Below are 13,851 nucleotides of genomic sequence, written 5' to 3'. Positions count from 1 at the left end.
GTTACATTAATTCTAAATCTCCTTCTATGTCATTTCTACCAACTGCTCCTCATTCTATCTTTTAGACCCAAGCAGAGCTCTCTAATCCTTCTTCCACCTAATAAGCCAGTGCCACCTGAAGACAGCTATCATATCCTTTCCAAATGTTTTCTCTTTCTGAACTAAAAATCCCTAGTTCCTTTGATCCTCAAATGGCATGAGCTCAAAGCCTTTCATTAGTTTGGTGACTTTGCTGTATGCCTTTGCTTTGTAAAATCACACACACACACACACACACACACACACACACACAGAGCAGAAAATATCTGCTAGATGTGGGAAAAATTTCAGAATCAGTTGTCTATGTGCAGTCAAATTAACACCAAATTAGGAATAGTATAAAGATAAGAAAAAAGACACTGTGTGAAATTACAACAGCTCTAATCTGACCTATTTGAATAAGTTGTTAACTCTGAAAAATGGGAAGTAGATAAAGGCAAAGACATTGACATCACCATTTATTAGCAAATTGTAGCTAACAGGATTGTAGTCCCATCAGTTACAGTGTAACAGAATTTGGAGACTGATGCCTGATGTTTTTATATGTGTGGGCATGTATATGTACATTATATCCTCAAAAGGAAGTGCAAATAGGACTCAAGAAAACAAATCAGTAAGAGTAGTTGTTCCTGACCAAAAACATACTCATATATTCATTTAACCATCTTTATAAACTCTTTATGAGAATGGTCTGTGCACATTAAAGGTATATGTGACAGAAATCTGAGAAGAGAACAAGTAGGCTTTCACAGACAACAGAAAACAGACAGCAGAAAACAATTTCACTGACACAAAACTGACAGAGGAATAGTATATCCAAGATCCTGCTGTGTTTACTATCTACTGATAAAGGTAAAGACATTGACATCATTACCATTTATTAGCAAAGAAGAGAACAGAATTACAAGAAATATTATTTCACAAAACAGCAAAAGGCAGTATTATTTACTGATTTAAAATATTTTAGTATTTTTAGTGATGCTATGTATCTGTGATTCATAAAGCAGCATAATCACAGTGAATGTAGTGAATGCTTAATACCATTCCTTCCTTTCCTCCTTCCTTTCTCCCTCTCTCCTTCCTTTTTTCCTTCCTTCCCTTATTCTTTTATTTCTTTCCTCCTACCTATATACCTATGGGGGGTATAAGTAACCTATAGCATATGACCAGTAATAACATAAATATGAAATGATGTAAAACATTTCACCAAGAATAGGCATATCCAGAGAAGGAAGTAGGCCAGTCATATACTGTAACAAGAATGAAAAATAAAGAATGGATAGTATGAGCACCCTACCAGAATCCCCAAAATATTAAAAAGCTGAATCCTCCAGACATTCAAGTAGATTCTTGTAGGATTTCTCTATATTTATATGGCTACCACCCTAGTTCAGGCTCTTTGATCTAGATTATACTAAGAGTCTCTAAATTACTCTCCTTGAACCCAGTTTCTCCTCTCTAATCTGTTCTCCACACAGCTACCAAATGAATAAGCATTAGTCTATGATACTTTCCTGCTCAAAAAGCTTAGGTAATTCCCTAGTGCCTTGATAATAAAATGCATACTCCTTTGTTGGCATGTAATGACCATCACAAACTGGCTCCAACCCATCTTTCCATCCTTATTTCCCATTGTGCCTTCTCATGTACTCTACACTCCTCTAATAACTACATGTTTAATTTGTACATATTTTGTACCTACTCATTTGTCTTCATGATAGATATGTCATCCTTGTAGAATATGAGCTCATAGAGTACAGGGACTATATTTAGTTATGTCTTTCTATATCCGCTACCTAGCCCAACACCTAGAAGTAAGTGCTTAATAAATTTACCTGAGATTGAATTAGATTGAAAGACATGGACTAGACTTGCAGAGGATGGGAGGCCATGGATGGGTTGTCATTCATGGTAGTAGAGAGAGTACTAACACTGATGAACTCATCGAGCCAGCAACACAAACCATCCTTAATACTTAGCACGTTGCCTTATAAAATACCCAAAATAGGCACTGTTAACATTTGCTGGATAAACTGAATTAGACTGGTAGTTCCAAAAGTGTGTAACAGTAAGCTGTTTTATAATTGAGCTCTATTATATTGGGAGTGGGGGCAGAAGACTGGTGATTGTGGAAGTCTAAACTGTACATACCTGGTTCTCAAGTTGTCACTCACAGACTCTGTCCAGTTTCTAAGAAGGCCAAAAAGTGGTCTTTCCTCATACTGTTTGGTATACTGAGCAAGGAGTTCCCGTACCACCACCTGTGCATAGAATTCACATTTTGGAGTGTCAGTAGGTTCAATATAATTCAAATACTTAAGAAATTATTAATAATAATTCAAATAATTAAGAAATGCTAGTGTTGCTTTAGGTGTTGTGCTTTGTTATAACATATTTATCCTTTTGAAAGTGTCTGAACATCCTTCTGGGTCACATCAGCAACAAGATGTGACAACACATCTTCCTCAATTCCAATGACCTCTAAAATTCTCTCCAAAATAAAAATTATACATCAAAGATAAGTAACTTCAGCTGTTTCCATGGTCTAGGAGACCCAAAATCCAAAATATGGTTTAAAAAACAAAAACAACAACCCAGGAACTGAAGCTCAGTTCAGATGAGCCCGAGGTCACTCAATTCCCCCTCTTTTACTTCTCATGCTATCAGAAGGGAGGCTGTACCAGCAGAACCAAGTATATGATACAGGCTAACATCAAAACCCACCTCTATATCCTGGTCCTTCTCCCTCCTTCCAGTGTCATGGATATCCTAACTCTAGGCTGTGGAAGTTTGCTTAGGCCATGAGAGCCAGCTTGGCCACAGCCCTTCAGGAGCAGAAGCTTATTAGGGCTGTAACCCAGAAGGACTAGTGCTGCAAAGCTCCGAATTGCTAATACTGGGGAAAACAGGCTCTAAACTCTGGGGCTAGGCCAGAGAACTGAGGAACAAAGGGAGTGGAACAGGCCATCAGGAAAGGACACCATGGGTGAAGTGGGAGGATGTATATAGCACTCCACCAAGCTTGAGGGAAAGAGCACAGCATCCAGCAGGGTCTAGTTCTGACAATCCAAAAGTCAGGTGGGGCAGAGACCCAGGCTGATGAACCATGAGTTGCCCGTTATGGGAGGAGACTAGTCAGAGGAGAGGGAATTGGGAAGTGAGTGATAAGGAAATTGGGGTTAGGGAGGCAGGGAAATGAAAGTACAAAAATTTCAAGAAGAAGAAAACTCAAAGACCTTGAACATAAATAAATCAACCAGAAAAACATAACAGCAGAAAGAAATATGGCCTCCAGATCTAGTAAATGAGTTCAGGCATCTATGAATAAATACTGCAAAATAAAGGAAAATGATCCAACACTTGATGAGACAGGGGACCCTGTGGAATTTGAGGAGAACATGGAAGCACTGCAGACTATTCCTGAGTGGTTTAATGGAGAAATGAGACTTATGTCCTGCACAGCAAAAATAATCAATAGAATAGAAAAATTTGAATTTGCACTGACAAGCCTCATCAAAGAAACAAAAGAGAAAAAAATAGTTTAGGAATGCAAATAAACAGAAGTGAAGGACAACCTAGAAAAGAAGAAAGAAAGAAAGGAAAAGAAAACATGCTCACTAGGCCAGCGCCCTGGAGAGGACACTCCAGCTACTCCTCATGGAGTAGATATAACACACAGCCACACTGTGGTCTGTGGTTCTTAAGGGGGCTGATCCATGGTTGTCAGTGACGGGTGGAGGCCTACTACTATGCAAGCAAAATAGACTAAACTGAAAGACAGGAAATGCAGAGACAATCTAAGGATTGTAGCTCTCCCAGAAGAACAGGATAGGATAAAAACCTGAAGACCAAAATGAAGGAAATGCTAGAAGAAAATTTCCTAGAACTTCTAAATATAAAAAAATGAAATTCCAGTAGAAAGAATTAACAGATCATCTCCAGAAAAAAAAAATCCAAGGCTGCAAACTCCAAGATACATAGTGATCAAATTTAATAATTAAATTCAGAAACAAGAAGTTCTATAAGCCATTAGGAGAAAAACCTTCAACTACAAAGGGAAGGACATTTGAATAACACAAGACTATTCTGTACCCACTAGAAAAGGAGGAGGGAATAGAATAATGTGTCTCCAAGAACAATGGCATTCGGGATACAGCCCAGGGTGACCTATTCTGCAAATCTGAACTTAACCATAAAGGACAAAAGATGGATGTTCAATAATAAAGAAGAGTTTAAAACATTTTTAGAAAGAAAACCAAAACTGAACAGATTATTTTATTCTTAAACACCCCAAAAAACAAAAATGCAGGAGGAATAAATAAGTATAACAGGCAAGGACAGTAACAACAACAACAATAACAACAACAAAAACAACAGAATGGCAATAGAGACCAGTAAAGACTTCTTTCTAAATGCACACAGGAAAGAAGTAACCTCTGGTAGAGGTAACAGTGAAGAAATGAACATGGGGTATTATGGACAGAACCTGATGACACCTTGCCTACAGGTGAATGCTTCTTTTATAAGACTGTATCACAACATGAGAGGGTACACAGAAGGAAGGGAGGGGAGCAAGAGGAAGAGAAAAACAAGTGATGCACTGCGATCAAATTAAGGGCTAGCAATGAGCAGAAGGTGACCTCTGTGGTCTCAGAAAGAGAAGAGCCTACAAGGAAGTAAGGAAGAATGGGAAAAGATTGAAAAAGAAGGGAAAGGAAAAGAGGCCTTACTTTGGATTTGGGAGGGAGTTACACTGATGAATGCTCCCAGGGGTCAAGAGAGATAGTTGACCTTACACTGGGTGAGGCTTGAGGGATTTGGTGCTTGAAAAATCTATTTGTCCTGGGAGGAAAGGAATTGGAATCATTGGAGGCAACTGGAACCTGAAGGAATGGGAAAGTATGGACCCAGGGAGGAGATTTCCAGGCAACTGTAGAAAAGAAAAAGGGTATATATGAGTAGGGGGCTGAATAATCAGGGACATGGTAAGAAAGACACCCAGCCATGAGGCAGGGTCTTCCCTGATACTTGTAATAATTGGCACTGTTCTGGAAGTGAGGCACAATGGAAAAGGGAAATCTATGGGGTGAGTCCTACAAGGCAATGGCAGAAAGTGCCTAGATTAAAGAGCCTGGAATGAATACCTTGGAAGCCTTGATTTTATGCAAAATACAGAGAAAGAAAGACCAGATAATTATAGGGGTCATGAATCAGAGAATGATGTCTAGAGTAAACAAGAAGAGAGGATGAATAATGAAAAGCGTGAGAGAAATTCTTTTTGGAAAGGTACACCAAAAAAAAAAAATTCAAAAGTAAGGAGCAAGACTATTTGAAGGGGAGAAGAGGAAGAGGAAATATACTTGACTAAAACTAGTGAATATAATGAAAGGGAAAAAGAGGAGGAAAAAACATATAACCATAAAAAAAGCAGGAGATAAATAAAACTGCAAAAGGAAAGGGATATCAAATGAGAAGAATGATCAGTGGTGAGGAGAAGAGAGTCAGTGGGAACAGAGACACCAAAAAGAAAAAAAAAAGATTGGGGCAGCTAGGTGGCACAGTGGATAGAGCATTGGCCCCGGATTCAGGAGGACCTGAGTTCAAATTTGGCCTCAGACACTTGACACTTACTGGTTGTGTGACCCTGGGAAAGTCACTTAACCCTCATTGCCCTGCCCCCCCCCAAATTAAAGTAACTGAAGGAACATACTGTGTTTACACAGTAGTGGGAAGTTGAAACCAAAAATCTTTTGCAGAGACATCATGAATGCATCTAGGATCAGAAGGGCCAAATGGGAAAAAAGAAATCTTTGCATCAAACTCCTTGATAAGGATTTGCTGCCCAAAATATACAAACAATTCACATACACACAGATATCTACACATACATACATACGCACACGCTGATAGATATAACCACTGCTCAATTAAAAAATGGTCATAAGATATGAGCAAACAATTCTCAAAAGAACTGCAAAGTATTTACAACCATGCAAAAAATGCCCCTTATCACTAGAGAAAAACAAATCAAAACAACTCTGATGTTTCATTTCACGCCTTGCAAATTGGCAAATATGTTAAAAAAAAATGGCAACAGTCAATGCTGTAGGGGTTGTGGAAATATAGGCACACTAATGTATTGATGGTAGGGTTGTGAAATGGCATGACTGTTTTGGAAAGCAATTTGGAATTATACAAATATAGTTATTAAAATGTCTATATCCTTTGCATCAGAGGCTCCATTATTGGTTTATAACTCTAGAAAGCCATAAGAAAAAAAGTCTTTATATACTCCAAAATATTTATAACTGGTGATAGCTAAAAATAGGAAAGAAAGTAGATGCCTATTAATTGGAGAATGGCTAAACAAATTGTGGTACATGAATGTAATGGAATGTTACTATGCTATAAGAAATGATGTGTGTGATGAATACGTAGAAGCATGAAAAGGTTTATATGAACTAATGCAAAGTGAAGTAAGCAGAGCCAAGAAAAAAAAAATATATATATACAGTATCTATGACAATATAAATAGAAAGAACAATATACCAAAAGATCAAAAAGTAAATGTAGGGGCAGCTGGGTGGCGCAGTGGATAGAGCACTGGCCCTGGAGTCAGGAGTACCTGAGTTCAAATCCAGCCTCAGACACTTAACACTTACTAGCTGTGTGACCCTTGGCAAGTCACTTAACCCCAATTGCCTCACTAAAAAAAACAACAAAAACAAAACAAAACAAAAAGTAAATGTAACAAAATTATAGAGATCAAACAGGACTTGAATGAAGAGATATAAGAAGACAGCCCAAACCTACCCCCTTCATGGAGGTGGGATGTTCACAGGTGTTACACATTGCATATGTTTTCAGACCTTTTTGAATGTATAGATCAGTTCTGCTGACTTTTTTTCCTTTCCAAAAATACTATTTGTCATATAGAATGGCTCTCTGGTAAACAGAGGGAGAGAGATGCATGTGATACTTGGTGATGTAAGAAATAAAATATCAATAAATTTATTTTAAAAAATAAAGTAGGGGAGGAAAGGCATTGAGCTCTCAAACTCACAACACAATCGCTCCAAAAACCATCCAAATAACACCATAGGAAAATGCTCAGAGCAGCAAAACTCACAGAAGAATGTGCTGAAATCATCTTCTAACCAAGAACAGCTTGGAAGGTCAGAAGGAGAGAGCTGCTTTACTGATACAGGAATTGAACTCAACCCCACAGTCACCCTAACACAGACCCAGTCCCAGGAAGACCTCACCGAAGAAGGAGACCCCCAGAACCTCTGAATCAGCTGAAGCACCAGTGTCTTCTGTAACTAAGCTCACAGTCTGGTGAGAAGGCTGAGCCCTTGGCAGCGGGGAGACTATAGGGTTCTATGCTGGTGCTGAGGCAGAACTTGGATTTTTCACCCCTACTGAGAACCAGGAGGTAGACTTGAGTAGCAATGGCCCAGGTGGGGGAGGGGCACAGGCTCATCGGAGCTAACAACAACAACACACAAAGCTGGTTGATTAGCAAGTTGGTCTGGGGTCATCTATGGACCAGGGAACAGGCCAGGCAAGTGAAGAACCTGATTCTCCTTAAATCATACCACCTGGAACTTCTTAAGCTTGGGATGCTGCAGCCTGGAAACAGTGCCCCACTTTAAGGAGCTAAAAGTCAAGTAAAAGAAAGGCAAGATGAGCCAACAGAGAAAGGTGAGGACCATAGAAAGTTTCTTCAGTAACAAGGAAGACCCAAGGGGCACCCTCAGAGGAAGATGTCAACATCAGGGCCCCTATATCTAAAGCTTCCAAGAAAAATACGAATTGGTCTCAGGCCACAGAGGTGCTCAAAAAGGACTTTGAAGATAAAGTTAGAGAGGTAGAGGAAAAAATGGAAAGAGAAATGAGGGTGATGCAGGAAAGACATGAGAAAAAAGTCAACAGCTTGAAAAGTCAAATTGGCCAAATGGAAAAGGAGGTACAAAAGTTCTCTGATGAAAATAATTGCCTAAGAATTAGGATTGAACAAATGGAAGCCAGTGACTTTATGAGAAACCAAGACACAATAAAGCAAATCCAAATAAATAAAAAAATAGAGGGCAATGTGAAGTATTTTCTGGGCAAAACTGCTGACCTGGAAAACAGGTCCAGTAGAGATAATTTGAAAATTATTGGCTTACCTGAAAACCATGATCAAGGAAAGAGCTTAGACATAATCTTCCAAGATATTCTCAGGAAAAATTGCCCTGAAATTCTAGAAGAAGCAGCTAAAAAAGAAATTGAAAGAATCCACTGATCACCTCCAGAAAAAGATCCCAAGAGGAAAACTCCTAGGAATACTATAGTCAAATTCCAGAGCTCTCAGGTCAAGGTGAAAATATTGCAAGCTGCTAAAAAGAAAGAATTCAAGTACTATGGAGCCCTAGTCAGGATAGCACAAGATCTAGCAGCTTCTACATTAAAGGACCGGAGGGCATGGAATATGATATTCCAGAGGGCAAAGGAAATGGGATTAAAACCAAGAATCACCTACCTAACAAAACTCAGCATAATTTTTCAGTGGAAAAAATGGGACTTTAATGAAAAAGAAGACTTTCAGATATTTGTGATGAAAAGACCTGAACTGAATGGCAAATTTGACTTTCAAATACAAGACCCTAGAGAACCATAAAAAATTGGATCTGGGGGACACACCTGGGGTTGTAGAGTGGGCGACTGTCTTGTGTCTGAGGCCGGGTTTTGGTTGGGATATCCCTGGGTTCAGGGATGATGCTTTGTCCACTGTATCACCTAGCTAGGTGATGGTATCTTTAGGGTTAAATTGAGCGGTGAAGGGAATGCACTGGGGGAGGGGGAAGGGCAGAGGTGAAATCCTACATGAAAGAAACAGGAAAAGGCTTAGGGAGTGGAGGAAGAGATGGAAGAGGAGCAGTGCAGTAAATGAATTTTATGCTCATCAGAAAAGGCTCAAAGACCTTAAACTCATCAGAGCTGCCTCAAGGAGGGACTAACATACACACCCAACTGGGTGGAGTGATCTATTTAATCTGGGCAGTAAATGAGCCTAACACCAGAACTGGCTCAAAGAGGGAATAATGTACACACTCAATTGGGTGGAGTAATCTCTCTAACCCTGCAGGAAAATAGGAGGGGAAGGGGATATAGAGAGAGAGGGGCAAAAGAAGGAAGGGCAGAGTGGGGGAGGGGACAGACAGAAGCAAATCCCTTTTGAAGAGTGATAGGATGAAAGAAGATGGATAATAGAATAAATATCATGGGGAAGGGAATAGGATGGAAGGGAAACAGTTAACAATAGTAATCATGAAAAAGAGAAAAGGGGGAAAATTGTACAAAAAATATTTATAGCAACTCTTTGTGGAGGCTAAGAATTGAGAATCAAGGGAATGTCCATCAAATGAGGAATGATGGAAAAAGCTGTGCTATATGATTGTAGTGGAATGGTCTTGTGCTACAGGAAATGACAAACAGTATGATCCCCGAAAAACCTGGAAAGACTAATGAACATCGATGTATGGTAAAGTGAGCAGAGCTGGGAGGACATTGTGCATAGTGACAGCAGTATTGTTCAATGAGCAATTGTGAATGACTTAACTACTCTCAGCAATGCAATGATCCAAGACAATCCCAAGGAACTAATGAGGAAGCTTACTATGTACCCCCATAGAAAGAACTGATAAAAAGAACACTTGTGGATTGTACATATATAACCTAGTTGAGATCTTATGGAGAGGGGAGGAAAGGGAGGGAGGGAGGGAGAAAATTTTGGAACTCTAAATCTTATGAAAATGAATGTTGAAAACTACCCTTACATGTAACTGGAAAAAATAAAATAAATGTGTGTTGCTAGATAAAAAAATAAAAACATAAATAAATAAATAAATAAAATATGAAACAAAAAAATAAAGTGGGGCAGCTAGGTGGGCAAGTCACTTAACCCCAATTGCCTCACCAAAAAGAAAGAAAGAAAGAAAGAAAATTTTAAAAATACAATGAAATAAAGTGACAATATTAGTCACTGTCTCTGGGCTCCCCTCTCCTCATCTGTAAAATGGGACAGAGTGAGTTTTTCTGGGTGAACTCTAAAGTCTCTTCTTCTATAACAATTATTTAATATATTTCACTTCTTAAAACAACAGTACATATGAAACACTTTGCTTCTCATTTGTTCTAAATTTCAACTTCAGATTAAAGACCTGTGAGCTTTTTGAGTTTTTCTAAAAAGAGTGAATTTTTTCCACTGTGGGAGACAAAATATTGAAGTTATTTTTTCAAACTAATTTTTTTAAAAATTACTGTTTTGGAGGCAGCTAGGTGGCACAGTGGCCCTGGATTCAGGAGGACCTGAGTTCAAATCTGGCCTCAGACACTTAACACTTACTAGCTGTGTGATCCTGGGCAAGTCACTTAACTCCAATTGCCTCAGCAAAAATAAATAAATAAATAAATAAATACTGTTTTTATGTCATTTCTTGATATATTCCTTAAAACCACTGAATCTTAGGGGCAGCGGGGTGGCACAGTGGATAGAACACCAGCCCTGGATTCAGGAGGACCTGAGTTCAAATTCAGCCTCAGACACTTAACAATTACTAGCTGTGTGACCCTAGGCAAATCACTTAACTCCAATTGCCCCATCAAACAAACAAATAACAACAAAATCATTGAATTTTAGCTTTAAGAAAAAGAAAAGTAATTAAACAAAGGGATCACAACTGATTGAAAGGGTCTGCTATACTTCACACACTTGGTCCCTGACCTTTCTATTGAGAAGAGGGAAGTGTTTCATCATTTGTTTTCTAGGAACAAGAGTTTTTATCATAATTAAGCTGGGCCTGGGGACAGCTAGGTGGTACAGTGGATAAAGCACTGACCCTGGATTCAGGAGGACCTGAGTTCAAATCTGACCTCAGACGCTTGATACTTGCTGTATGACCTTGGACAAGTCATTTAACCCTCATTGCCCCACCAAAAAAAACCCAAAACACAATTAAGTTGGGCCTGGAAGTCAATACTTCCTACCTTTTGCATTTAAAATACTATTATTGTTATTATTATTATTATTACCACCATCACCACCACCACCACCACCGTCATCATTACTTTAATCAGAACTGTTCCACACTAAAGGAACCACAGTTTTGTTGAAAAAGGAGTTCTGAATGAAAAATCACCCGACTTAATAATGATTGAAAGTTTCTTACAGAAGGTCCAACAGTACATTTTAACTAATACCTGATCCAATCAGGGTTTCCTACTGGACAGAAAGAACCTCCTTGACAGACATGGTCACCATAGTCCACCCACCCCCTATAAGAGAAAGTAAAGGAGGGAGGGGGAGTAGTGGGAAAGAGAAAGAGAAAGGAAGTGGGAGAAGGAGAAGGAAAGGAAAGGAAAGGGAAAGGGAAAGGGAAAGGGAAAGGGAAAGGGAAAGGGAAAGGAAAAGGGAAAAGGAAGGAAACAGCTTATTTTTAACAATTCATTAGAATTGCTTAAGGCCTCGAATATAACTTCCCTGTGCTTAAAAATGCATGTTCTATTCAGGTCTATTAGTTTCTCTCCATCCACCCTGTCTCTGATCCTAAATACCACAGGTTCTTGTCATCTACACTCCCACTGAACCCTAACAATCACTTTCCTTCCACCCATCAGCTGGACTTACCACAAGAACAAAGACTGCCTTTTCTTTGTATTTGTAGTCTTACCACCTCTGGATACTGTGTGCTTGGCACACAGTAAGTGCTTAATGAATGCCTTTTCATTCCATTCTTGTGGCTCTTGCTAGCTATAGAGCAGAAGGACAGGCTACCTCCTTCCCCCCATTTCTCATTTCCCTGAACTTGTTCAATTTGGGACTCCCAAATTCATTAAGTGCCTACTACGTGCTAAGTTGGTGAGGGGGGGGGGGGTCATTTGGCTAGCAGGTGTGCCTCGTGGTGATTACAACAAACAAACCAAGTCTTACTACTGATTCTCAATCCACTTTGGGTCACCATTTGTTTGCCTTCTTCAACATCCTCAGAATCTCCTAGTTTCTCCCCCCCCCCCCAATGCTGTTTCTGTTCTTGCTTAATAACTTACTTGTTTTTTGTTTGTTTTTCGGGTCAATGAGGGTTAAGTGACTTGCCCAGGGTCACACAGCTAGTAAGTGTCAAGTGCCTGAGGTCAAATTTGAACTCAGGTCCTCCTGAATCCAGGGCTGGTGCTTTATCCACTGTACCACCTAGTTGCCCCCTCAATAATTTATTTGTAAGGAAAGTTTATGTTTTAAAATTTAGTAACCTAACACCTAATCTCAGAAATCACAGAGGCCAACTGTAGCTTGAGGTCAGGAAAAAATATGTCATAACCATTAATACTGTACAAGAGGACAATGGACAGATTCATAAGATAGTGAGCTCCCCATATGGAAAGGTCTTTAAATGGAGGCTAATGTAGAGAATGTTTTAGAGTGGTTCTTGTGTGTTGGACTCAATGCCCTCTGAGCAGAATTCCAAATGTGAGATTCTGTGATACCCCAAGTTGCTGGTTTTCTCCCACCATAAAATGACTTTGTAATTATTTTGCACATATCTGTATACATATTGTTTTCCCCCAAAATAGAACAAAAACTCCTTGAGGATAGAACCTGTATCTTTTTTGTCTTTATGTCCACAGCACCTAAACCCAATAGGCCTTTAATAAATGACTGTAGAAAGAATGAGTGATTCAGTGACTCAGAAGCAAAGTAGCTCTCACTCTGGATAATTTACTAGTTCAATGTAAGTTAGCAAACTCTCATTCAGTCTGTGGATTACAAATAATATTCTTGTCTCTTTGCTTGTCCCTCCCTTTAAAATCACAACCCATCCCCACAGTATCATCCTGTGTGATCTCCATTGCCTGAAGGACTACTCACATAGACCAGAAGACAGGTCCATGGAATCATTTGTGCCTTTGGATCATTTCAAAGCTCCTCAAGTACAGAAGGGGCTTTGAATAGAGAGTATGAGCCTGTGAGGAGGCTTAGGAATTATTTGTGGATTTCGTTTCTACATTTACTCATCATTCAATAAATATTTATTGACTGCCTATGATATCCTAGGGAATATGAGGAATTCAAAGATGAATAAGACAGTCTCATCTTTCAAAGAGAAGAAACACAGCATACTACCCTGCTTTGCACAATAGATACATTACTTAAAATCTTGTGTTGATGATTAAATCTTTGTAAATAAGAGTATTTTAAGTGTAGCAAAAAATCATAAATTAAAGGAATAAGTGTACCCTAGATAAAATATGAAAATTGTGGGTCCAATCCTCTCCCTATACAGAGGTTTGCTGAAGCCAGGTCAAATAGTTGATCACTAAAATTTTACTGAAAACATTTATACCTTGGTAATCAGTAAATGTTACAAATTAGGGCTTAATTTATTGTTTTGTAGATTGTCTAGAATTAAGAAAATGATAGAGAAAATATTAATATAGATACTTAAAACTAGGGCAGCTACATGTTAAAATGGTTAGAGTACCAGGCCTGGAGTCAGGAACCCATCTTCCTGAGTTCAAATCTAGCTTCAGTCACTTCCTAGCTGTGTGACCCTGAAAAAGTCACTTAACCCTCTTTGCCTCAGTTTCTTCATCTGTCAAATGAGCTGGAGAAGAAAATGGCAAACCACTCTAGTACCTTTGCCAAGAAAACCCCAAATGGAAAAGGCCCCACATGTACAAAAATATTTATAGCAGCTCTCTTTGTGGTGGCAAAGAATAGGAAATCAAGGGAATGCTCATCAATTGGGAAATGCCTGAACAAGTTGTAGTATA

General features: G+C 39.0%; 1 protein-coding gene across 1 annotated transcript in view; it reads right to left on the bottom strand.

The window, feature by feature from the left end:
* Positions 1-13,851, bottom strand: part of ACOXL (acyl-CoA oxidase like) — a 536,612-nt gene that overhangs the window by 160,603 nt on the left and 362,158 nt on the right. The window contains 1 exon segment of the mRNA XM_043984906.1: positions 2,191-2,300. Within this exon segment, the coding sequence (XP_043840841.1) occupies positions 2,191-2,300 (110 nt within the window).

This window comes from Dromiciops gliroides, chromosome 2 (genome assembly GCF_019393635.1).
Source record: "Dromiciops gliroides isolate mDroGli1 chromosome 2, mDroGli1.pri, whole genome shotgun sequence".
In the NCBI taxonomy this organism is placed as follows: Eukaryota; Metazoa; Chordata; class Mammalia; order Microbiotheria; family Microbiotheriidae; genus Dromiciops; species Dromiciops gliroides.
The sequence above is the reverse complement of the archived record's forward strand: the minus strand, read 5'-3'. Positions and strand labels throughout refer to the sequence as shown.